Source organism: Nomascus leucogenys, chromosome X (assembly GCF_006542625.1).
Source record: "Nomascus leucogenys isolate Asia chromosome X, Asia_NLE_v1, whole genome shotgun sequence".
Classification (NCBI taxonomy): Eukaryota; Metazoa; Chordata; class Mammalia; order Primates; family Hylobatidae; genus Nomascus; species Nomascus leucogenys.
The window spans coordinates 112,847,543-112,873,133 of NC_044406.1; the positions used below are offsets into that span (position 1 = coordinate 112,847,543).

Here is a 25,591-nt window from a genome sequence, read left to right on the forward strand (position 1 = left end):
CCATATGAGCTTTAAAGTAGTTTTTTCCAATTCTGTGAAGAAAGTCTTGGGTATCTTGATGGGGATGGCATTGAATCTATAAATTACTTTGGGCAGTATGGCCATTTTCATATTGATTCTTCCCATCCATGAGCATGGAATGTTCTTCCATTTGTTTGTGTCCTCTTTTCTTTCGTTGACCAGTGGTTTGTAGCTCTCCCTGAAGAGGTCCTTCACATCCCTTGTAAATTGGATTCCTAGGTATTTTATTCTCTTTGAAGCAATTGTGAATGGGAGTTCACTCATGATTTGACTCTCTGTCTGTTACTACTGTATAGGAATGCTTGTTATTTTTGCACATTGATTTTGTATCCTGAGACTTTGCTGAAGTTGCTTATCAGCTTAAGGAGATTTAGGGCTGAGACGATGGGGTTTTCTAGATATACAATCATGTCATCTGCAAATAGGGACAATTTGACTTCCTCTTTTCCTAATTGAATACCCTTTATTTCCTTCTCTTGCCTGATTGCCCTGGCCAGAACTTCCAACACTATGTTGAATAGGAGTGGTGAGAGAGGACATCCCTGTCTTGTGCCAGATGTCAAAGGGAATGCTTCCAGGTTTTGCCCATTTAGTATGATATTGGCTGTGGGTTTGTCATAAATAGCTCTTATTATTTTGACATAAGTCCCATCAATACCTAGTTTTTTGAGAGTTTTTAGCATGAAGGGCTGTTGAATTTTATTGAAGGCCTTTTCTGCATTTATTGAGATAATCATGTGGTTTTTGTCTTTGGTTCTGTTTATATGATGGATTTTGCTTATTGATTTGCATATGTTGAACAAGCCTTGCATCCTAGGGATGAAGCCAACTTGATCGTGGTGGATAGGCTTTTTGATGTGCTGCTGGATTCGGTTTGCCAGTATTTTATTGAGGATTTTTGCATCGATATTCATCAGGGATATTGGTCTAAAATTCTCTTTTTTTATTGTGTCTCTGCCGGGGTTTGGTATCAGGATGATGCTGGCCTCATAAAATGAGTTAGGGAGGATTTCCTCTTTTTGTATTGATTGGAATAGTTTCAGAAGGAATGGTACTAGCTCCTCTCTGTACCTCTGGTAGAATTTGGCTGTGAATCTGTCTGGTCCTGGACTTTTTTTTGGTTGGTAGGCTATTAATTATTGCCTCAACTTCAGAGCCTGTTATTGGTCTATTCAGGTATTCAACTTCTTCCCGGTTTAGTCTTGGGAGGGTGTGTGTGTCCAGGAATTTATCCATTTCTTCTAGATTTTCTAGTTTATTTGCGTAGAGGTGTTTATAGTATTCTCTGATGGTAGTTTGTATTTCTGTGGGGTTGGTGGTGATATCCCCTTTATCATTTTTTATTGCTTCTATTTGATTCTTCTCTCTTTTCTTCTTTATTAGTCTTGGTAGTGGTCTATCAACTTTGCAGATCTTTTCAAAAAACCAGCTCCTGGATTCACTGATATTTTGAAGGGTTTTTTGTGTCTCTATCTCCTTCAGTTCTGCTCGGATCTTAGTTATTTCTTGCCTTCTGCTAGCTTTTGAATGTGTTTGCTCTTGCTTCTCTAGTTCTTTTAATTGTGATGTTAGGGTGTCAATTTTAGATCTTTCCTGATTTTTCTTGTGGGCATTTAGTGCTATAAATTTCCCCTACGCATTGCTTTAAATGTGTCTCAGAGGTTCTGGTATATTGTGCCTTTGTTCTCATTGGTTTCAAAGAACATCTTTATTTCTGCCTTCATTTCGTTATGTACCCAGTAGTCATTCAGGAGCAGGTTGTTCAGTTTCCATGTAATTGAGCAGTTTTGAGTGAGTTTCTTAATCCTGAGTTCTAGTTTGATTGCAATTTGGCATGTTTTTGCAGTGGCTGTTACTGGTTGCTCTTTTCCAGGTTTAGTGCTTCCTTCAAGAGCTCTTGTAAGGCAGGCCTGGTGGTAACAAAATCTCTCAGCATTTGCTTGTCTGTAAAGGATGTTATTTCTCCTTCACTTATGAAGCTTAATTTGGCTGGATATGAAATTCTGGGTTGAAATTCTTTTCTTTAAGAATGCTGAATATTGGCACCCACTCTCTTCTGGCTTGTAGAATTTCTGCTGAGAGATCTGCTCTTATTCTGATGGGCTTCCCTTTGTGTGCAAGGTACTGGTACCAAAACAGAGATATAGACCAATGGAACAGAACAGAGCCCTCAGAAATAATACCACACATCTACAGCCATCTGATCTTTGACAAACCTGACAAAAATAAAAAATGAGGAAAGGATTCCCTATTTAATAAATGGTGCTGGGAAATCTGGCTAGCCATATGTAGAAAGCTGAAACTGGACCATGTGCGGTGGTTCATGCCTGTAATCTCAGCACTTTGGGAGGCCGAGGTGGGCAGATCACGAGTTCAGGAGATTGAGACCATCCTGGCTAATACAGTGACACCCCATCTCCACAAAAAAATACAAAAAAGTTAGCCTGGCTTGGTGGCAGGTGCCTGTAGTCTCAGTTACTCGGGAGACTGAGTCAGGAGAAATGGCATGAACCTGGGAGGCAGTGCCTGCATTGAGCTGAGATCCCACCACTGCACTCCTGCCTGGGTGACAGCGAGACTCTGTCTCAAAAAAAAAAAAAAAAAAAAAAAAAAAAAAGAAAAAAAAGAAAAGAAAGCTGGAACTGGATCCCTTCCTTACACCTTATACAAATTTACAAGTTAAACAAATTTACAAGAAAAAAATCAAACAACCCCATCAAAAATTGGGTGAAGGTATGAACAGACATTTCTCAAAAGAAGACATTTATGCAGCCAACAGACACATGAAAAAATACTCATCATCACTGGCCATCAGAGAAATGCAAATCAAAACCACAATGAGATACCATCTCACACCAGTTAGAATGGTGTTAATTAAAAAGTCAGGAAACAACAGGTGTTGGAGAGGATGTGGAGAAATAGGAACACTTTTACACTGTTGGTGGGAGTGCAAACTAGTTCATCCATTGTGGAAAACAGTGCGGTGATTCCTCAGGGATCTACAACTAGAAATACCATTTGACCCAGCCATCCCATTACTGGGTATATACCCAAAGGATTATAAATCATGCTGCTATAAAGACACATGCACACGTATGTTTCTTGTGGCACTATTCACAACAACAAAGACTTGGAACCAACCCAAATGTCCATCAATGATAGACTGGATTAAGAAAATGTGGCATATATACACCATGGAATAGTATGCAGCCATAAAAAGGGTGAGTTCATGTCCTTTGTAGGGACATGGATGAAGCTGGAAACCATCATTCTCCGTAAAATATCACAAGGACAGAAAACCAAACACCGCATGTTCTTACTCATAGGTAGGAATTTAACAATGAGAACACTTGGATACAGGGTGGGGAATATCACACACTGGGCCCTGCCATGGGGTAGGGGGAGTGGGGAGGGATAGCATTAGGAGATATACCTAATGTAAATGATGAGTTAATGGGTACAGCACCCCAACATGGCACATGTATACATATGTAGCAAACCTGCATGTTGTGCACACGTACCCTAGAACTTGAAGTATAATGAAAAAAAAAGCATAAAGCATAACTGGAGGAATCACATCACCTGACTTCAAATTATACTACAGAGTTATAGTAACTAAAACAACATGGTAATGGCATAAAAACAGACATATAGACCAGTGAAACAGAATAGAGAATCCAGAAACAAATCCACATACCTACAGTAAACTCGTTTTTGACAAAGATACCAAGAACCTACACTGGAGAATCACAATCTCTTCAACAAATCGTGCTGGTAAAATTGAATATCCATACGCAAAAGAATGAAATTAGACCCCTATTTCTCACTGTATACAAAAATCAAAACAAAATGGATTAAAGACTTCAATATAAAACCTCCAAGTCTGATTCTTCTGCAAGAAAACATTGGGGGAAATCTACAGGACATTGAACTGGGGAAAAATTTCTTGAGCAATACCCCCACAAGCAAAGCCACTGAAGCAAATATGGACAAATGAGATCACAAGTTAAAAAGATTCTGCACACAAAACTATACAATCAACAAAGTGAATAGACAACTTACATAATGTGAGAAAATATTTGAAAATATCTATATGACAAGAGATTAGTAATCAGAATGCAAAAGGAGCTTAAATACTATGATATGGTGTGGCTGTGTCCCCCCCCAGTCTCATCTTTAATTGTATCTCCCACAATTCCCACATGTAAAGGAAAGGATTCAGTGGGTGGCAATTGAATCATGGGGGCTGGTCTTTCCCATGCTGTTCTCATAATAGTGAATAAGTCTCACGAGATCTGGTGGTTTTATAAAGAGGAGTTCCCCTGAACAAGTTCTCTCTCTTTGCCTGTCACCATCCATGTAAGACGTGACTTTCTCCTTCTTCTGCCATGATTGTGAGGCCTCCCCAGCCATGTGGAACTGTGAGTCAATTAAACCTCTTTTTCTTTGTAAATTACCCAGTCTCACATATATTTTTATCAGCAGTGTGAAAACAGACTAAAACAGTAAATTGGTACCAGTAGAGTGGGGTGCTGCTCTAAAGTTACCTGAAAATGTGGAAGTGACTTTGGAACTGGGTAACAGGCAGAGGTTGGAACCATTTGGAGGGCTCAAAAGAAGACAGAGAAATGTGGGAAAGTTGGGAACTTCCTAGAGACCTGTTGAAATGCTTTGACCAAAATGCTGATAATGATATGGACAATGAAATTCAGGCTGAGGTGTTCTCAAATGGAGATGAGGAACTTGTTGGTAATTGGAGTAAAGATGACTCTTGCTATGCTTTAGCAAAAAAACTGGTGGCATTTTGCCCCCATCGTAGAGATTTGTGGAACTTTGAATTTGAGCGAGATGATTTAGGATATCTGGCAGAAGAAATTTCTAATCAGCAGAGCATTCAAGAGATGACTTGGGTGCTGTTAAAAGCATTCAGTTTTAAAAGGGAAACAGCATAAAAGTTTGGAAAATTTGCAGCCTGACAATGTGCTAGAAAAGAAAAACCCATTTTCTGAGGAGAAATTCAACCAACTATAGAAATTTGCATAAGTAACCAGAAGCCAAATGTTAATTGCCAAGACAATGGAGAAAATGTCTCCAAGCCATGTCAGAGGTCTTCATGGCAGCCCCTTCCATCACAGGCCTGGAGACCTAGGAGGAAACAATGGTATCTTGGGCTGGGCCTATGGCATCCTTGCTCTCTGCAGCCTAGGGACTTGGTGCCCTCCGTCCCAGATGCGCTAGCCATGCCTGAAAGGGGGCCAAGGTACAGCTCAAGCTGCTGCTTCAGAGGGTGGAAGCCCCATGCCTTGGCAGCTTCCACATGGTGTTGAACCTGTGGATGCCCAGAAGCTAAGAGTTGAGGTTGGAGAACCTCTGCCTAGATTTCAGAGTATGTACAGAAATTCCTAGATGACCAGGCAGAAGTTTGCTGCAGGGATGGAGTCCTAATAAAGAACCTCTGATAGGGCAGTACAGATGGAAAACGTGGGGTCAGAGCCCCCACACAGAAATCCTACTGGGGCACTGCCTTGTAGAGCTGTGAGAAGAGGGCCACCATCCTCTAGACCCTAGAATGGTAGATCCACTGATGGCTTGCACCATGCACCTGGAAAAGCTGCAAACACTCAATGCTAGCCCATAAAAACAGCCAGGATGGGGGATATGCCCTGCAAAGCCACAGGGGTGGAGCTTCCCAAGGCTGTGGGAGCCTATTTCTTGTATCAGCATGACCTAGGTGTGAGACATGGAGTCAAAGGAGGTCATTTTGGAACTTTACGATTTGACTGCCCCAATGGATTTCAGACTTGCATAGGGTCTTTAGCCCCTACATTTCAGCCAATTTCTCCCATTTGGAATTTGTGTATTTATCCAATGCCTATATCCTCGTTGTATCTAGGAAGTAACTAACTTGCTTTCGATTTTACAGTCTCAGAGGCAGAAAGGACTTGCCTTGTCTCAGACGAGATTTCGGACTTTGACTTTTGAGTTAATGCTGAAATTAGTTAAGACTTTGAGGAGCTGTTGGGAAGGCATGATTGATTTTGAAATGTGAGGACATGAGATTTGGGAGGGGCCAGGGGTCGAATATTATGGTTTGGCTGTGTCTCCATCCAAATCTCATCTTGAATTGTAGCTCCCACAATTCTCATGTGTCATGAGAGGGACCCAGTGAGAGGTAATTGAATCATGGGGATGGGTCTTTCCCATGTTGTTCTCATGATAGTGAATAAGTGTCACGAGATCTGATGGTTTCATAAAGAGGAGTTCTCTCTCTTTGCCTGCCAACATTAATGTTAGACATGACTTTCTCCTTATTCCACCATGATTGTGAGGCCTCCCCAGCCATTTGCAACTGTGAGCCCATTAAACCTCTTTTTCTTTGTAAATAACCCAGCCTTAAGGGTGTATTTATCAGCAGCATAAAAAGACTAATACACAATTGTATAGGGAAAAAACCCTTAATAATTTGATTGAAAAATGGGCAAAATATTTGAATAGGCATTTCTCAAAAGAAGACATACATGTGACAAACACGCATATGAAAAGAAGCTCAACTTCCTTGATCTTCAGAGAAATACAAATCAAAACTACAATGAGAGATCATCTCACCCAGTAAAAACGACTTTTATCCAAAAGATAGGCAGTAACAAATACTGGCAAGGATGTGAAGAAAGCGGAAGCCTTGCACACTGTGGGAATGTAAATTGTACAACCACTACTGAGAACAGTTTGGAGGTTCCTCAAGAAACTAAAAATAGAGCTACAATATTACCCAGCAATCCCACAACTTGGTATATACAACCATAGGAAAGGAAATCAGTACATTGAAGAGGTATCTATGCTACCTTTGTTTCAGCACTGTTCACAATAGCCAAGATTTGGAAGCAACCTAAGTGTTCATCAACAGATAAATAGATAATGTGGGATTGCTAGATCATGTGGTAGCTCTATTTTTAGTTTTATGAGGACCCTCCACATTTTTCTCCATAGTGGTTGTACTAATTTAGATTCCCACTAACAGTGTATAAGGCTTCTGTTTTTTTCACATCCTCAACAGCATTTGTTATTATCTGTCTTTTGGAGATAAGCCATTTTAACTGTGGTGGGAGGATATTTCATAGTAGTTTTTATATGCACTTCTTGGATGATCAATGATGTTGAGCATCTTTTCCTACATCTGTTTGCCATTTGTATTTCTTCTTCTGAGACATATCTATTCAGATCTTTTCCTCATTTTTAATTGTACTATTAGATTTCTTCCTATGGAGTTGTTTGAGCTCCTTATGTAGTCTGCTTATTAATCCTTTGTCAGATGGATAGTTTGTAAATATTTTCTCCCATTCTGTGGGTTGCCTCTTTACTTTGTTGGTTATATCCTCTGCTGTCCAAAAGATTTTTATCCTGAAGTAGTCCCATTTGTTTATTTTTTTTGTTGACTGTGCTTTTGATGTATTACTCAAGAAATCTTTTCCAAGTCCAATGTCTTGGACAGTTACCCCAGTGTTACCCTTAGAACTTTGATAGTTGGAGTGCTAATATTTAAGTCTTTAATTCATTTTGATTTGATTTTTGTATCTGGTGAGATACAGGAATCTACTTTCATTCTTCCACCTAAAGACATCCAATTTTCTTAGCATTTATTAAAAGACTGTCCTTTTCCCAATGTATGTTTTTGACACCTTTGTCAAAAAAGAGCTCACTGCAGATGTCTGGATATGTTTCTGAGTTATCTATCCTTTTCCAGTAGTCTATGTGTCTATTTTTATTGAGTACCATGTTGTTTTGTTTACTATAACTCTGTAGGTCAATTTGAGGTCAGGTACTGTAATTCTTCCAGTTTTGTACTTTCTGCTCAGTATAGCTTTGGTTATCTGTGTCTTTTGTGGTTACATCTAAATTTTAGGATTGCTTTTTTTATTTCTGTGAAGAATGTCATTAATATTTTGATAAAAATTACATTGAATCTGTAGATTCCTTTGAGAAGTATATTTTAACAATATTTATTCTTCCAATTTATGAACATAGAATATTTTTCCATTTTTTGTTCTCTTCAATGTCTTACTACTTTGTTTTATGGTTTTCATTGTAGAGATCTTTCACTTCTTTGGTTAATTTCTAGGTATGTAATTTTATTTACAGCTATTAAAATAAGATCACTTTTTATTTCTATTTCAGATTGTTCACTGTTGACATATAGAAAAGCTAGTGATTTTTGCATGTTGCTTTTGTGTTCTTCCACTTTACTGGATTTGTCGATCAGTTCTAATTTTTTTTTGGTGGAATCCTTAAGTTTTTTCCAAATATGAGATCATATTATCCATAAACAAGGATAAGTTGTTTACTTCCTTTTAAATTTGGGTGTACTATATTGCTTTCTCTCATCTGATTGCTCTAGCTAGGACTTCCAGTACTATGTTGAATAACAGTTGTGATAGTGGGCATCCTTGTCATGCTCCAGATCTTGGAGAAAAGGCTTTAATTTGTCCCCATTTAGTATAATACTAGCTGTGGGTCTGTCATATATGGCTTCTATTATGTTGAGGAATGTCCCCTCTATCCCAGTTTTTTAGAGTTTCCATGATGAAGTGTTGTTGAATTTTATCAAATGCTATTTCAGCATCAGTTGAAATGATCATATGATTTTTATCTTTCGTTTCTTGACATGATGTATCACATTGACTTGCATATATTGAGCCATCCTTGCATTGCTGGAATTAAACCCATTTGGTGATGATTAATGATCTTTTAAATGTAAATTTACATTCTGTTTAGTAATATTTTGTTGAGGATTTTTGCAACAATATTCATCAGCTATATTGGCCTGTAATTTATTTCTTTATTTGTATTTGTGTGGTTTATGTATCAGTGTAATACTGAACTCTTAGAACTAGTTTGGAAGTATTCCCTCTGCCTGTGTTTTTTACAATAGTTTAAGTGGGATGCACATTACTTTTTCTCTAGATGCTTGGTAGACTTCAGTAGTAAAGCCATCAGGCACAGTCTTTTTTTTTTTTTTTTTTTTTTTGCTGAAATACTTTTTATTACAGCTTTGATCTCATTACTTGTTATTTATGCTTATGTTTTCAATTTATTCATGGTTGAATCTTGGTAAGCTATATGTGCCTAGGAATGTGTTCATTTATTCTATGTTTTCCAATTCACTGGCATATAGTTGCTCATAGCAGGTACTAATGATCCTTTGGATTTCTGCAGTACTGGTTGTAATGTCTCCTTTTTCATCTCTATTTTAGTTAATTGGGCATTTCTTCTTTTTTTCTCAGTCTGGCTAAAGTTTTATATATTTTGTTTACCTTTTCAAAATACCAGCTTTTTGTTTTATTGGTCTTTTGTATTATTTTCTTCATTTCAATTTTATTTATTTTCACACTAACCTTAGTATTTATTGTCTTCTACTAATTTTGGGTATAATTTGCTCTTCTTTTTCTACTTATTTAAGATGCATGATTAGGTTATGTATTTGAGCTTTTCTTCTTTTTTGATGTAGACACTTTGGGCTATAAACTAACCTATTAGTACTGCTTTCACTGTATCTCACAGCTTTCAGAATGTTGTGTTTGTATTATAATTTGTTTCAAGAAGTTTTAAAATTTATCTCTTAATCTTTTCATTGACTACTGATCATTCAAGATCATATTTTTTAATTTCCATGTGTTACTATAGTTTCCAAAATTCCTGTTGCTATGGATTTCTGATTTTAGTTTATTTTGTTAATAGAAGATGCTTTGCATTATTTTATTTCTTAAAATGTATTGTGGCCTAACATATGGTCTGCTTTTGAGAATCATCCATGTGCTTAGGAGAATGTATATTCCACACTCGTTGAATGAAATGCTCTGTCAAATATCTATTAGGTCCATTTGGTCCTATATATTCACTTTACATATCAGGGTACTCCAGTGATGGGTGCATTATATTTACAGGTGTTACATCCTCTTGCAGAATTGACCCTATACCACTATATAATGACCTTCTTTCTCTCTCTAGTTTTTCAGACAAAATATATTTTGCCTAATTTAAGTATAGCCCCTCCTGCTCTTTCTTGTTTTTCATTTTCATAGAATATCTTTTTTAATTCCTTAAATATGTCATGCCACTTTCTCCTGACTTGTAAGGTTTCTACTGAAATGTCTGCTGCCAAATATATTGCAGCCCCATCATATGGTATTTGTTATTTTCTCTTGCTGCTTTTAGAATCCTTTCTTTATCCTTAACCTTTTGGCATTTGATTTTTAAATTCCTTCAGGTAGTCTTCTTTGGGCTAAATCTGCTTGGTGTTCGATATCCTTTTTGTATTTGATTATTTATCTCTTTCTCTAGGTTTGCAAAGTTCTGTTATTATCCTTTTGAATAAACTTTCCATCCCTCTCTCTAACTCTTTATGGCCAATAACTTAAATATGCTGTTTTGAGGCTATTTACTAGATCTTGTAGGCATGATTTTTTTTCTTTTGTCTCCTCTAACTTTGTATTTTCAAATAGCCTGTCTTGAATCTCACTAATTCTTTTTCCTGCTTTGAAGAGGGACCCTAGTTTGTATGGCTAGCCTTGGAGAAGACTGGGACTGAGAGACAGAAGAACAGGGGAAGATCAGAGAAAATCTTTTGCTTCTGAAGCTACTTCTGAGGACTAAATTTGGGAGTATTGCTTTCCGAGCCCAACACCATATTAGAAATTAAATCTGGGAAAATTTTAAAACACAAGAATATATAAGCACGTATTCCATTAATCATTAGAGCAATGACACCAAATATCATGTAGCCTGAGAAAAACTCCCACTGTACCCTCAGGAGAGAATTAGACTGAATAAGTCAAATAATATAATCATATAATAATGAAAATATTTTGACTCTGTGGGCCCTTTGAAAGGATATGGGGAGGGTGGCATTTTTCCCTAAACCAAATTTTAGAACTACTACTCTTAATGAACTAAATGTTTCCTATCTTTTAAAAAACTAATCACGATGTTTGGAGGTCTATGGAACAAAATGGAACTGGAGTGTGACATGCAGTCAAAAAGATTTTATGTTCTATTGTCCCTCTATCTAGTCAGTGGTTTAGAGATAATGAAAAAATAGTGCCCACTAGAATTCCGGGTCGAACCCCTCAAGCCTAGACTACAAGGCTACATCACCTTGTCAGTATTTCTCTAATGTGGTCAGAAGATCACCTCGTTAGAATCAGTAAATAAACTAAAGATAACTGGGCCCCAGTACAGATCAATTGAATCAGAATCTCAGGGGTGGAGCCAAGGAATCTGCTATTTTAATAAGATACCCAAGTCAGTCTGTTCCTCAATAATACCTAGAAACCACAGAAATAACCAAGTGTTCAGTTCACCCTGAAGGGGTGCAATGCTCCATACCTTTATTTGCTCTCATCTGACCATGTGCCAAAAGACCCAGTACCTCTATAAAGGTTCGTCAGTTTGGCTCAGATCTTATTATAGGGCTGTTGAGACTTCGCTACCTGAATGATATTCCTTTAGAAATTTCCTGTAGAAACTTTCTAAGAGGTCCTCACTTATTGCCTTGCTCTCAACAATCTGATCTTTCATTCTGTTGAACTCCCACACTAAGTAAACACACATATCAATTCATTACTCTAAGAACTAGAGGTAGAAGATCTGAAATAGTTCAAAAATAAAGGCAAACTATCCAGGACCTTTAAACAAACACTTATGTCAGCAGCATGGGCATACAGCATAATTCAGACAAGAATTAAGAACGGTCTCTCTGGATAGGCTTTATTATTTTGAGTTTCATCAGCAAATTTTCCTGCACATTGAATTATAGTCAGTCTGTAAAAGTGTTGCACTTCCTCCAGCAAGCTATTTATTTGACCACTTGAGAGGGATGTAGGGAAGGCTTCTGGGTGGGAAAATATTTTTTCCCTCTAAAGTAACAAATCGTTTGGAGAATCAATCAATCAAATCTTTGCTATCAGGAAACCATGCAACATTCTTTTTTCCCCAGGCCTTCCTCTTTAATCATCACATGCTTTCAGTGATTCCTGTTGTGAAACACAAGTTTCTAAAGCCCAATTAAATATGTGGTCAGATACAAAAATGCCGTCTTTATTCGAACACGGCTACTACATTAAATATAACAATGGGTGATTTATGTAGTGCCAATTGAAAAGTTTAAAGCATTATACACCATGGGGTTTTTTTAATAGTGTGGTTAATCCTCACCACCTTGATGATTTAGGAAAAGAAAAATGGCCTTATATGTAGGAGGGATAGGTGGCCACCTACACAGTGCTAATTAAACTGTGCCAAGAAGTCTTCTTGCTCTAGAAATATCACCTATGGTTATATGAACCTAACATGTGTGAAGTGACTTACAGTTTGCAGAACAATTTCAAATAACCATATTTAATTTTCTCAACAATTCTGAAATAGGAAAGGCATTATCATCTCTATTTTACATAAAAACACTGAGTCTATATGTACAAGGAAATTATTATATTTAAGCCACCTAGTATGTGACAGTCATTATTCATACATTACTTAACATAATTCTCTAACCCCATTTTACAGGTAAGGAAAATGAGGTTCAGAGAAGTTAAGAAACCTATCCAAGATAACACAGTTGATAAGTGGTAAAGCTGAGATTAAACCCAGATTTGTGCCCTTATGATTCCAGAGTCAAAGCTCATAACAATTTTGAAAAACGGATTCATTTTTAATAAACCGATAAAAGGTTTCCAACATGAATTTCCAGTGTCTTGTTTATAAGCAAGGTGAAATTAATCTAAAATATATTTTGTTTTTCAAACCAAGTACTCAAGAAATTAAGCATGCCCTCAAATCCTGGGCCCAGCAATTAAATCTGACATGGCAAATACATATATTACACCATTATAAACTTATGGCCTGATGCTTTCTGTAAACTTTAACCTGTTTTCATTAACTGTTCTAATTTTATTAGTCCATGTTTGCATCTTAATTTATATTATATGCCATGTATGAACATAAACATACTGCTTTTATGTTTTAATTTATATATTTATCTTATTCAGAAAGGTATTCTCCAGGGTTATCATTAATACCTCACTTGGATGACTCAAGCTCTGCCCCCATTTCACCACACACACACACACACACACACACACACAACCATGGAAATAATATGAGGAACCCTATATCTTCTATATGTGCAGCTCAAGAGCTCAACATTAATTAAATCTTAATATTGATAATGCTGGGCTCATATTGCCATTAGTTCCTCAGTAATGGTCACTTGATGCTGTCCTATAACCAATACCTATTGTCTGTCACCCACCCTAATTGCTCCAAGACAGTGTTTTCAGTCATCACCACCTTGCTACATTATTAACTAACACTTCAATCACTTGCTGCATCCCTGCAGAGGCAGACTTTCTGGGATGTGAGCATTATAGCTTGGATGATTTCTTCATTGCATAACTACCTCTGGATGAGGGTCAATGAGTCCATGCATTACAAAAAACCTAAACTCGGATTTGGTACACGTTTTTATCTGATCCACTTTTGTGATTGACCTAGAACTATAACTTAGGGGCCACGTGGTTAAATGAATGAAATATTGGCTTTGGTGTCAAATTGGCTGTATCTGAATATTGTTTGCCATTTACTAGCTTTGGGACCATGGGAAACTTCTACTTATTTTCTCTGAGTCTCTTCTTCCTCATTTATAAAATGAGTAGAATAATAATAGCTGCCTTAAAAGTTTGCTGTGACCATTAAATGAGACAATGTATATGAAATGTCTGGTATACAGTAAGTGGTAAAAAAAAAAAAAATAGATTTGCTTTTACTTCTTCCTTTTTTTATTCTCATCTCACTTGCCCTGCTTCTACTTAATTTCTGGTTCTGACCCCCATGAGAGCAAGAAAAATGAGTGATATATGTTGAGGAAACTTCTGATAGCTTCTGATTTGTACAAGGAAATAACCTGTTTGGAAGTAATTGCCATGTTACCCATCTTAAAACAAATATGTAAATATTTAAATCTGAAACAAAAAACTCTATAAAAGCAATAATAGTCTATTGAATTTCATACAGCTAGATCCAGCAGTGAGGCACATATTGTTAGTTGCTTTTGCCAGTACTGGTGGTGAAATAGCCACACTCTCACCTTTTCGTTCTCATCAATTACCACACAGAGTTTGCAGGACAGCTGGTGGCAGAGAAGACAGGACTACTGCCTATAGCTGTGTAATAGAATAATGCTGCCTGGCCCATTTTGGGAAAGTATCATGCTTTCATGATTCTCATGTTTTAATACATGGAATAAATGGCTACAGACTCCTCAAAAACCTGGTATATCTTCCAGAAGCACTTTTTGGACATCATAAACTTAGAGAGTTTTTCACATGCATAGCAAAATTAATTTGGAAAGTGAGCAAATGGGTAGGATTTTCTGATGACTGTCTCCCCAGAGGTCAACATGACAATTTCCTTATAAGCTAGATGGAAACAGAGAAAATCATCTTTATGTCTTTATATCCTGAATTCTTATTTGAAGCAAAAGAGAAAGGATGTATTTTAAATGATACTTTGCCTTCATTTACACATCTTCAAAATTTCTTTAATAAAACCCCACAGTAACATAATTTTGGTAGATCAACCACACTTTTTTAAAAATTTGAGATGGGGTTTCATTATATTTCCCAGGCTGGTCTCTAATCACTGGGCTCGATCCATCCTCCTGCCTCAGCCTCCTGAGTAGCTGGGATTACATGTGCATGCCACCATGCCCAGAAATCATATTTCTATTAAAGTCATAATTGCTGTGCAAAAGTAAATATATCTTTCTACAGACCTTACTTAGCATTTCAATACAATCATCAAAATTTTTTGAGAGGTACATAAATGATATCTGGAACTGTGTCATGAATAAAGAGACTATGGGTAATGAAAGGCCTTTATACCTTAGCTACTTCTTAGGCCCCCTTCAAAACTCATGTTGAAATTTAATTGCCATTGTGACAGTATTAAGAGGTGAGACTATTAAGATTAATTAGACCATGAAGTCTCCACTCTCATGAATAGACTAATGTTGATAAGGCAGTAGTGAGTTTGGTATTGCTAGAGTGAGTTGGTATGAAAGTGAGTTTGGCCCTCTCTTCCTTGCTCTCTCTCACTCCCTTGTGCTTCCACATTTTGTCATGGGATGCCACAGCAAGAAGGCCCTTGCCAGAAGTCAGTTCCTTGATACTGGAATTTCCATCCTCCAAAACTGCGATAAATACATTTCTTTTGTTTATAGATTACCCAGTCTCAAGTATTATGTTATAGCAGCAGAAGACGGACTCAAACAGCTGCTTTGCCAACTAGGCTACTTTTTGGCAAATCTTCAACCTTCATTACCCATGTTTCTCTCCCCAAAACTGTTATTTAAATGAAGTGAAGAAAAAGGCATATACTTTATTACTGAATTTTCAATGCTCAGTGGATGATTGAGTTAGCCTGATAGCTTTTTGCGAAAAGGTAGGTTTTGAGATAGATTTATTTAACTTTGAAATTTGAATGTATTCAAATATTTATTTATGGGTAAAACTTCATGAATTATCTGGTTGATCTCTATCTCTAAGGGGTCTAATTGGTACTTCATATTTCTATTTCTGCCAAATATGAGCCCTAGTTTTGATTTAAAATATGAACTACAAAATGCCATTTTTTTCTTTATTTCGACTTCTATAACTGTTCTTCCCATAGCATGACATCTCCTTTTCTGCCCATGTATAATATATCCATTTTTCTAAACACAGCTGAAGTTTTAATCCCACATAAACTGTGTCACAACTACTTTAACCCACAATTATAGTTCCTTCTTCTGAATTGCCATTGCAGTCTTAGCTTATACCATGCAGTTAATGGTCTGTGTCTATCTTTTATGCCATTCTTCAATAATTTTATAGATGTTATTTTGCCTCCCAAGAAAATTAGAACATTCCCTGAAGTCAATATGGATTGCATATTTAACTTTTTTGATAAAATCAACACTTAACACAATAGTGAATGCACGCAGTAGGCATTTAATAAATATGGACTATTTGCACAAAGGAAAACAAGTTACAAACAAAATATGAGGTAATATCCATAAATTATACACTTCATGGCTTTGGAAAATTGTTGGTGCCATGATCATTGTCATTGTTCCCAGCAATTTGGTTCCTATATTACACTGTACTCTTATGTAATCCAACTAAGATGATATCTTACCAAACAGGTATTTCCAGGTAAAAATAGTTTATTATTATAGTAATTTGATAAGAACAAAAGGCATTCTTCCGGCTTTGTTGCTATTATCAGGAAAATATGCAACCTATTACACTGAAACTATTTATCTAAATGGGATTCACCAACTATTAGCAGGCATTAACCCAAGTTGCAATTTCCTCTCTGATACGACAAGAAGTAAAAGAGCTTTAACACTCCACAACAATAATATTGCTAATAATACTATTATTTTTACATAAGGACAAGGTGCATAATAAACTGAAGCAAGAATAGAAACAATCTGGGGAATCAAGAGATTACTTAATAGTGAACCATGCTAGGCAAGTGAACAGATTCTTCTGGAAAACGTGTGGAAACATGCCACTTTCTTGTATAGATGGAGACAACACACTCTGGCAGGAAGATGTGGACTTGGAGACCCCAAAGCTTACTTCTATATGAGTTGCGTTGATTTGCAGTAGTGACCATTCCTTTACATTAGTACTTTGTACTTATGCATTATTCTCCCTCTCTCACACACACACAGATACACAGACACCATATACCTAAAAATTGAAGCACATGGTGTTTGAGTCTGTTATCTTTCCTTAAGAGAAAAGAAATATACATTACTGTTGAACTGTGGCAACATATGCTAATATTGAAAATAAGGAAGACACAATCTCCCAGGTCTAGCCTTCACAGCACAAATTTTATGTAAATTTAGGCAGGTTTGCAAGTTTATGGCTTTGTCCTAGAGCAACAGTAATTATCTTGGATGATGGAATGGTTGTTGTAATTTCAGAGCAATTAATCTGTAAATCAATGGCAGAAAAGAACGCTGGGAAAGTACACTTACTTAAAATGAAATTTAGGCTGGACAAACAGAAAGTTCCCTATGCAAAAAAGTTACAAGGCCAAATCTGAGCTAATATTTATAAATTTATGATACCTGTTATGCCATTTATTCTGACCCTCCCAACTTGAGAGAAACTTCCAGAACTCTATTACAGGAAACACACACACACACACACACACACACACACACACACACCACACAGACATAGAGACAGAGAGAGAGAGAGAGAGAGAGAGCTTATAAACTAATAGGCAAGATGAAGGATATAACTGCAATGTGAGGGGCTAAAAAATAATGTCACAATGATTCTTAGAGGAGTTCTTGTTCCATCTTCACAGACAGAAAAGCAATTTAGCCCCCAAACCTCTGTTCCCCATCAAGTTAATAATATGCATCCCCAAACTGGAAGTTTAAGTTACAATATTAGGCACAGTACTCTGCTCAATGTGTTTCCAAATTTGAGGAGACTTGACAACTACCTTGTATAAACTAAAACTTCATAAATAACTCTTTAAAAAAAATCATGCTTCCATGATTCTTCTAAATCCTTCCTGAAATGATTTGTCTTTCCAACTGCCCTGCATCAGAATTAATGTAGTGAATGCCTTTACCATCCATCTACTACTGTGCAAACACCAGTCCCACATTCAAGTTCAAAGGAGTGTCACAGATTCATCCCCACCCACCTCCCCCCCCCACTCATTTTCTCCCTCCCTTCCTTAGCAACTGGTAACCCCAGAAAGAGAACTCCAAATCTAGGAAGAAGCAGTTGGTCCCCGGCTTCATTCTAGTTGCCAAGCCTCTAAAGCAGAAGCAGGAGTCATTTCTCCAGACCTAGCTGGCCTGTTCAGTGGGTTATCTCCACCGCCTTAGGAAAGCTATTCTGATCAAATTTCTTCATGGCTTGTATTGAAAACATGTAAGTACAAAACCGAGTACAACTGCTTAATTTTGAAGGCAAAGCCAGTTTGAATTGCTTTATTGTGTAACTGGGACAGGGATGAGTGGGTTGGAGGAGATGTGGGAGGAAATCACAGACAAAAACTTGAAGGATATAAATTTAGTTACTAAGAATACTGGATTTAAGAGTGGCAACTTTGAAGTGTAATTTTGAAAGAAAATTTGCAAATCCCTAGTCTAAACAGTGGGGTTTAAACATGAGGAAATTCTTACTCTAGGGTGTGGTGTTGGTTGAATGAAAGGAATTTTTAACAAAATTTGGTGTGAGCGTTGAATGATACCTCAAGAAGAGAAACTTGTGTGTTTGTTAACATAACTAACTTTTCTTTGACTTCTGTGAAGAGAAAGATATTTTACTTCAGAAGACATGCCAGAACAATCTTGCCAGAATCTGAATGCCAGGATTAGTGAATCATAGATCCTAGAGAGAATTGAAAAAGCTGGTATTTTCTATTATATGCTTACTGTTATGTACGTCTTCTAAGCGTCCTTGCTGCCTTGTGGAGGTGGGGAAATGAGGAATGAAATAGGCCATTGAGTAGTCATAAAGGGTAATCATGTAGCCTAGTACTAAAGAAGCCACCTGGGAAGAGGCCAGAGCGCTGAGCAAGTATTTGGCTACATATAGGGGAGAGGGCACTCCCTTTTTCCCTGGTATATTTCAGTGAGCTCAGTCAATTACACATTTTAGCTATTTTCTGGTCAGTGCATTTCCATTTTTATTAGCTGTTTGATTTCTGTTTTTGCAAGCCTTGGAGGGCACGCCCCTTCACCCTTGGTAGTATCTGTGGACAAAAATGGGAACCAGGAGCTGCACCACGACATGCCCCTGCAATGTCTGAGTTCCAAGCCGGAGGATGACGCAGAGCCCTGGGGTCAACCTCAAGTACCGCTGAGACCTTCCGTCAATGTGCTGACTGATCTGGATAGCAAGCAACTGGAGTGGCCCTCTGAGAGAACAGGATCCTGCATTCCTCTTCATAGTTTGAGAGCTCATGGACACCCCTATGGGCCACCACCTGCTGTTGCAGAAGAGTCCCTAGCAACAGCAGAAGTAAATAGCTCTGATGCACTGGCAGGCTGGAGGCAGGAGGGACAGGATGCTATTAATGTGTCCTGGGAAGTCTCTGGCGGCCCTCCTGCACTGATAGTAGGGGGCACAAAGGTCAACAATAGGGGCACTGAGAGAGGCAATAATAATGCAAGGTTGCATGTGGCTTTGCCACGAGGTAAAGGATTCTTTCCACCCAGGGGCCCACAAGTGAGAGGCCCTTCACATATTACCACCCTTAGATCAGGGATAGTAATGGAGGTGCCTCCCAGAAATACACGAATAGCCTGCAGAGGAAAGCTGGCTCATGTTTCTTTCCCACTCAGGGGCCCAGGCCACCCCATGCATAATTGGCCAAGGCCTATCCCGTTGTCTTCCAGTACTCCAGGTTTACCTTCTTGCTCTACTGCTCATTGTTTCATCCCTCCTCGACCTCCGATTTTCAATCCCTTTCTCACTATGCCTCTTCCTTTTGCTCCTCCTCCGATATTTGGTCCTCCACTGCCTTCTTATTTTGCCCATTTCCATTCTGGGGGAATGCCAGCTCCTGCATCACCCAACAGAGAGCACAGCTGATGGCAAAAAGGAAGGACGAAAAAAGCGTTGTGGAAAGAGGTGAAAGTTATTCATTTATGCTTTTATATTTGAAACCTTGTACTCTCCCACACTCTGTTTAGCACTAATGTACCCTATTTGAAACCTCGTACCCTCCCACACTCTGTTTAGCACTAATGTGCCCTATTTGAAACCTTGTACACTCCCACACTCTGTTTAGCACAAATGTGCCCTACATACTGGAGATTAAATAAAGATTGTGAAGTCTGAAATGTTGTAAATTATTTTTCAAAATAACACCCCAGGAACCAAAGCCTTGGATTTTGTGTTCTATCTTTAAGGTAATTAAAGCAGAAACAAACCTGTCAGTGTTTTCTAAATAGCTTAGTTAAGCGACTGTTACTATTTTGAGTTGTCTTGCAGTGTGCCTGGGAAAGGGTGGTTAGCTTCTTCCTAGGCCAAGGCTAGATTGGGGAATCTCTATCTACCCAAGGCTATAAGGGGTGCTTAGAGCTGGATGGCTGAATTAAGATAAGGTCCATAAAGGCAGCCCAAAGTTCAGATAATAGAGAAAAATGAACAAACAGTAAAAGAAGCCAGATGAGATTGAGGTGACAGTAATAGAGCCAACATTTAGCAGTCATAGGCAGAACCAAGTTGAAAAGTCAGGAAAGAAGGAGGAGGGAAGATGGAAGAGTATTCTTAGACCACTGCTTCAACATGAACTGGTGCTTGTGTTTCAACTTTTCCTTGTTGCTAATTACATAGTATATATAGCTCTGGCTCAATAAGAGTCCAAAATCAAGGTGGAGCAGGACTGATCCTTTCACCCTTTGTCTCAACAAAGAGCTTACTATATGTATTAGTCCATTCCCACACTGCTAATAAAGACATACTCAAGACTGGGTAATTTATAAAGGAAAGAAGTCTAAGTGACTTACAATTCCACATGGCTGGGGAGGCCTCAGGAAAATTACAATTAGGGCAGAAAGGGAAGCAAACGCTTGCTTCTTTACGTGGCAACAGGGGAGAAAATTGCAGAATGAAGGTCGGGGAGGCACTTATAAAACTGACAGGGCCGGGCGCGGTGGCTCATGCCTGTAATCCCAGCACTTTGGGAGGCCGAGGTGGGCGGATCACAAGGTCAGGAGATCGAGACCATCCTGGCTAACACGGTGAAACCCCATCTCTACTAAAGATACAAAAAAATTAGCCGGGCGCGGTGGCAGGCGCCTAGGCGCCTGTAGTCCCAGCTACGCGGGAGGCTGAGGCAGGAGAATGGCGTGAACCCCGGGGGGCGGAGCCTGCAGTGAGCCGAGATCGCGCCACTGCACTCCAGCCTGGGTGAAAGAGCGAGACTCCGTCTCAAAAAAAAAAAAAAAAAAAAAAAAAAAAAAAAAAAAAAAAAAAAAAACTGACAGATCCTGTGAGAACTCACTCATTATCACGAGAACACCATAAAGATAACTGCCCCCATGATTCAATTACCTCCCCATGGATCTCTCCCAAGACAGACACATGGGGATTATGGGAACTGCTATTCAAGATGAGATTTGGGTGAGAACACAGCCAAACCATATCACTATATGCTCAGAACATTGAAGTGCAAATGAGAATACTTTACTCACATGGAACTGTTTTTCTCAGATACTGCTGTGTTTGTATTCCTCATAATTTGCTACAGCACCCCATTATAATGATGCTTCTGGGAGATTATCAAAGCGTTCAGATGGGAGCTTTTAAAATTTCAAGTAACAAAAATAAGGATGCAGCATGCAGTGTGAAAGGATGTACACTTTGACAGCTGTATAACAATTCACTATATAGTAAAATGACCTAAAATATAGTGCCATTGTACATGAACAACCAATCAACTAGAAATGTCTGAAGAGGATGTTTCTTCAAATAAGCATTTTTAATATTCAGTGCTGATAGTGTAGGTGATATAACCAGTTAGACAGAGGCTGAAAAAACCTGACAGAGACAAAAACCAATAAAGAATTTTTAGCACCAACAAAGAGTCATTTGCTACTCTGGTGAGAAGGACGCATAGATTGATTAAGTTTCTTTTATTTGTTTCATAATAAGTCATTCTAAATGTACAGGTGGTATTCTAAGGTTTAGCAGGAATATCTGGATAGTGCCTGATAGAATTCCTCTCACTCCATGTATGTCCTGAAACTGGCATGATTCCATCAATTCACTCTGGTGGATTGAACGGAAGTATTCAGCACATCTTTGTACAGCTGCTCATGATAAAGTAGCTTAGTCCTAGTGTACTAAATATTTGTTGAATTTTAATCCTTATGAACAGAGAAGTTGGGCATGCTTATAGTCATCAAAAATATCTTTTGAGCCAGATGTTGAAAGATATTTTGAGAAGAAATCAAGTCATCATGTCAATGGTAGTGCTACGTCTCTAGAGAGTTGCCAAAAGGTGTGGTAAGTGACAGCAGGACAGGATTCGTTTTCCTTCTCACAGGAAGTAAGTAGCTCAGATCTATGCTCAGAAAAACTTAACTTACAATTAATTAAAGAAATCCATGACAAATTGATGAGAACAAGCAAGTGACATCAATACAATTGGCTCCTTTTCAGCTCTCTTTTCTCTTTCCTCACCTTGTGTGTGTGTTTTTTTTTTATTTTCTGTGTCATGTCTAGACACTGAACACCAATAGTAAGCAATAATGAATACCTATTAGCAAATTGAGACACCGAAGTTGTATTTATACCTCTGAGGTGCAGGGTAAATATGTTTTCCTTAGTTTATGACGAGTTCTGGGCCTATATAACCAATTTCAACGAATGCAAGTACCAAATAAGCCTGGAATCCTGCTGTTAAATGCAAATGTAATGCAAATATTTTTGTTTATACATGGCTTCTGCATGGAAATACTGTATTACTTTGTTATCACACATGACAGTGTCCTGAATGACAGCAAAACATCTGTTTTTAAACAAACGAGTCTCGTTAAAGTTGTTATTTTAAAATTATTATGGTAGAATGTGATCCATACTAATCCTAAACCGTAACATGATATTCATTTTGGAAAGTGCTCATAAAGCAATGTATTCAACACTCTTGAATATATATTATTTATTTTTATTCTCTGTGGCTTAAATAGATTCTAGCCACAAAAGAGAAAGATGAACATCAGAAAAGTAGTCCTTTCTTCTGGTATTAATGATAATGGGTTAAGTATTTCCTATTTGAAGCTATAATCATTGTCACAAGAAGATTCACGTTATACTGTTTATTATTTATAGTTCTCATTATATTCCTTGTCACAAGACTGTAGCATCAGAATTTTAAAGTCCTATATATTCTCCAGAAGATAATAATAAACTCTACAACACTGACCTTTTACATGTCTACAGTATGATTCATTAGCCATTTCTATTTTTTACTGTTTACAACTTCTGTAGCATGGGTGCAAAAGGTACACATACAGCCAATGAAAGTGCAGAATACTGAAAAGGTTGAAGTTCAAAGTTATGAAATATTTAAAGTTTATAGTCTTTCATAAACTAGAATGCCATTAACATTATGCCTCATTCTTCTGAGAATTATTACAACAAAAACACTAAACAGGAACAAATTATTTATTTTCACTGGAGTCTTAAGGTTGAAATCACAGTGCTCTCTTTCTCCACCATGAAACAAGAGGCTCGTTGTGAGGTTGTCACTAAATAACTAGGTAGCACATATATAATGGGAGAGAAGAAAATCATTCCATAACTATTATGTAGTACTATAACAATGGCTTTGCATTATTCATTGTTACTGAGAGATCATTTTTAAAGTCCCTAAATAAAGGGCTATGGAAAATGACCCTATTTCAAGACAAATGGGGCAAGGCCAGAGCCAAAATACATTTTATAGAGGTAAAAAACATAATGTCAGGTCATAGGCTAATTTCATAGCTACCACAAAACCTTGAATGTCTTCTTTATAATGAGGTGGATTGAGTGATATTCCCATAGAAAGATAAAGTGATAAGACTGAATTAAGTAAAATAACTCATCTATTTCTCTTTGGTGATATTACTTGTTTTTTATAATAATAATGTATAGCATTTATCAAATCAAGTCTAGATTTGAGAAATTAGAGAAACTGTGCTTCATCATGCAATCTTTTTCTTAAGTGCTTGAGAAGGTGCTACTCCTGCTAAACAATGATTAAATAAATGCACTTTCTCACCCACCTTTGAAGACTTTACTGTCATTCAGAAAAATTTTTCAGTGTTTGCATTTCTCAAAAAAAAATAATAACTCTCAATTAAGCTTATTTTTATGAAAGTGACTTGCTTATTTCTTTTTGGGAATGAAAGGGTATGCTGTATTATTTTATATAGGTAAACTGTATTTTTCCTCAACTCTGAAAGTTCCTCATGTAAAATAAAACAATATAAATAAAGCCGATAAATTCATCAATCCTGCAACAAAGGACTTTATCCATCTAATCATGTTTGATCATAAAATTTTCTGGGAAAATTATATTTATAACTGATTTATCAAACATCCCGATTATAAAAGCTGTGACTCAGAGGCAAAGCAACACAGGGAGTATGGGGGAATTGATGGATGGTGTTTGCACACGTGACAAAGAGAAGAACAGATGGAGAAAGACTGAGGATTAAAAATAGAGAGGGGTAGGGACACAGTCAGTTGAGAAGAGATGAAATTCTTTAGAACAGGAAGCAGCTGCAAATTGGAAATACTATGGGAAAAATAATAAATTTGGATGTGGGAGGATATAATCCAGAGAAAACAGGGTGAGGTGGTTTGAAAAAAAGTGTTATGAATTAAGTGTTTCATGACAGAAAAATCTATGTGCAGAAGCCACACATTTGAGGAGGTGGGGATGAGGTGATTAGAGAAATACTATTTGAGGGGGTGGGGATGAGGTGATTAGAGAAATACTATCCAGTCTTCCTAAAAGTGAATCCATCTCCACTGCTTCATTCCTTCCTATAAGTATCTCTCCTTAGACAGCAGCCAATCTCACATTCCCTATGCCAAACTGGAAACACTTTCTGGTTTAGGTTTCATTAATCCACCAAACTGGCCTAGACAAACAAACACATCATCATCAAGGTTAACTTCATTAGTGATGTGGGTATGCAATGAATTGGATTCAAACAAGAACATTTTTTCCTTAAAGTTCTCAAATATACCAGATCTTCATTTTTTAAATTTAAACTTTAATAATTTTCCCCTAGTGAGGTACACTGATGATTTTCTAATTTTGTCTTTTATTCCTCCCCACAAAATTATAATTTCTTAGGTAGAATTACTGACATTATTTAAGCACACTTCATCCAGAAACCAAGTAGTCTATTATGTTCGCCAGGGGAATATTTATACCTACTCTAGGTAAAAAAATTGTGTGCATTTTGTTAATCCTCATTGATACTTGATAGCTAATTAGCAATGCATTCTACAATAAATAGGTGAAGGACAGTGTTTAATGCCATAAATAAAAGGTTGATTATCTATAAATAGAGCAATTTTAAAAACATATTAGTAATTAGTCACATCTGGAGAAAAATAGTCAAACATAATGTTTCATAGTTTAAAACTACCTATGAGATAGTCTATAAAGATCATCAGTAAAACCATGGATAATTCCACGTCTAGAAAACAACATAAGTTAAAAAATAATCTCCTCAGAGTTTATATGAGCTGTTACAGCTTCAGTACTAGATATTTCCACAAATCAGTTGCAATCTATATTCATCCCAAAGTGTCCAAGTTTATAATTAGCTAACATTGCTAACCTTACGAATAGAATGAAACCATGAACATGTCATTTCAAAACAGTGTAAAAGCTCATTTCTCCTTTATTCATTGTATATGAAGTGAAGTTATATAAGGAAAGTGGTAATTACAATGCCTAAATGTTGTTCTCTATACTTAACTTG

The 25,591-nt window shown here is 37.3% G+C and overlaps 1 protein-coding gene across 1 annotated transcript; it reads left to right on the plus strand.

Moving 5' to 3' along the window:
- The first annotated feature begins 17,885 nt into the window (after positions 1–17,885).
- Positions 17,886–19,939, plus strand: PRR32 (proline rich 32). Its single transcript, XM_003262305.2, has 2 exons — positions 17,886–18,020; positions 18,812–19,939. The coding sequence occupies exons 1-2, from the start codon at positions 18,001–18,003 to the stop codon at positions 19,686–19,688; spliced, it is 897 nt and encodes a 298-aa protein (XP_003262353.1). The 5' UTR covers positions 17,886–18,000; the 3' UTR covers positions 19,689–19,939.
- The last annotated feature ends 5,652 nt before the right edge of the window (positions 19,940–25,591 follow it).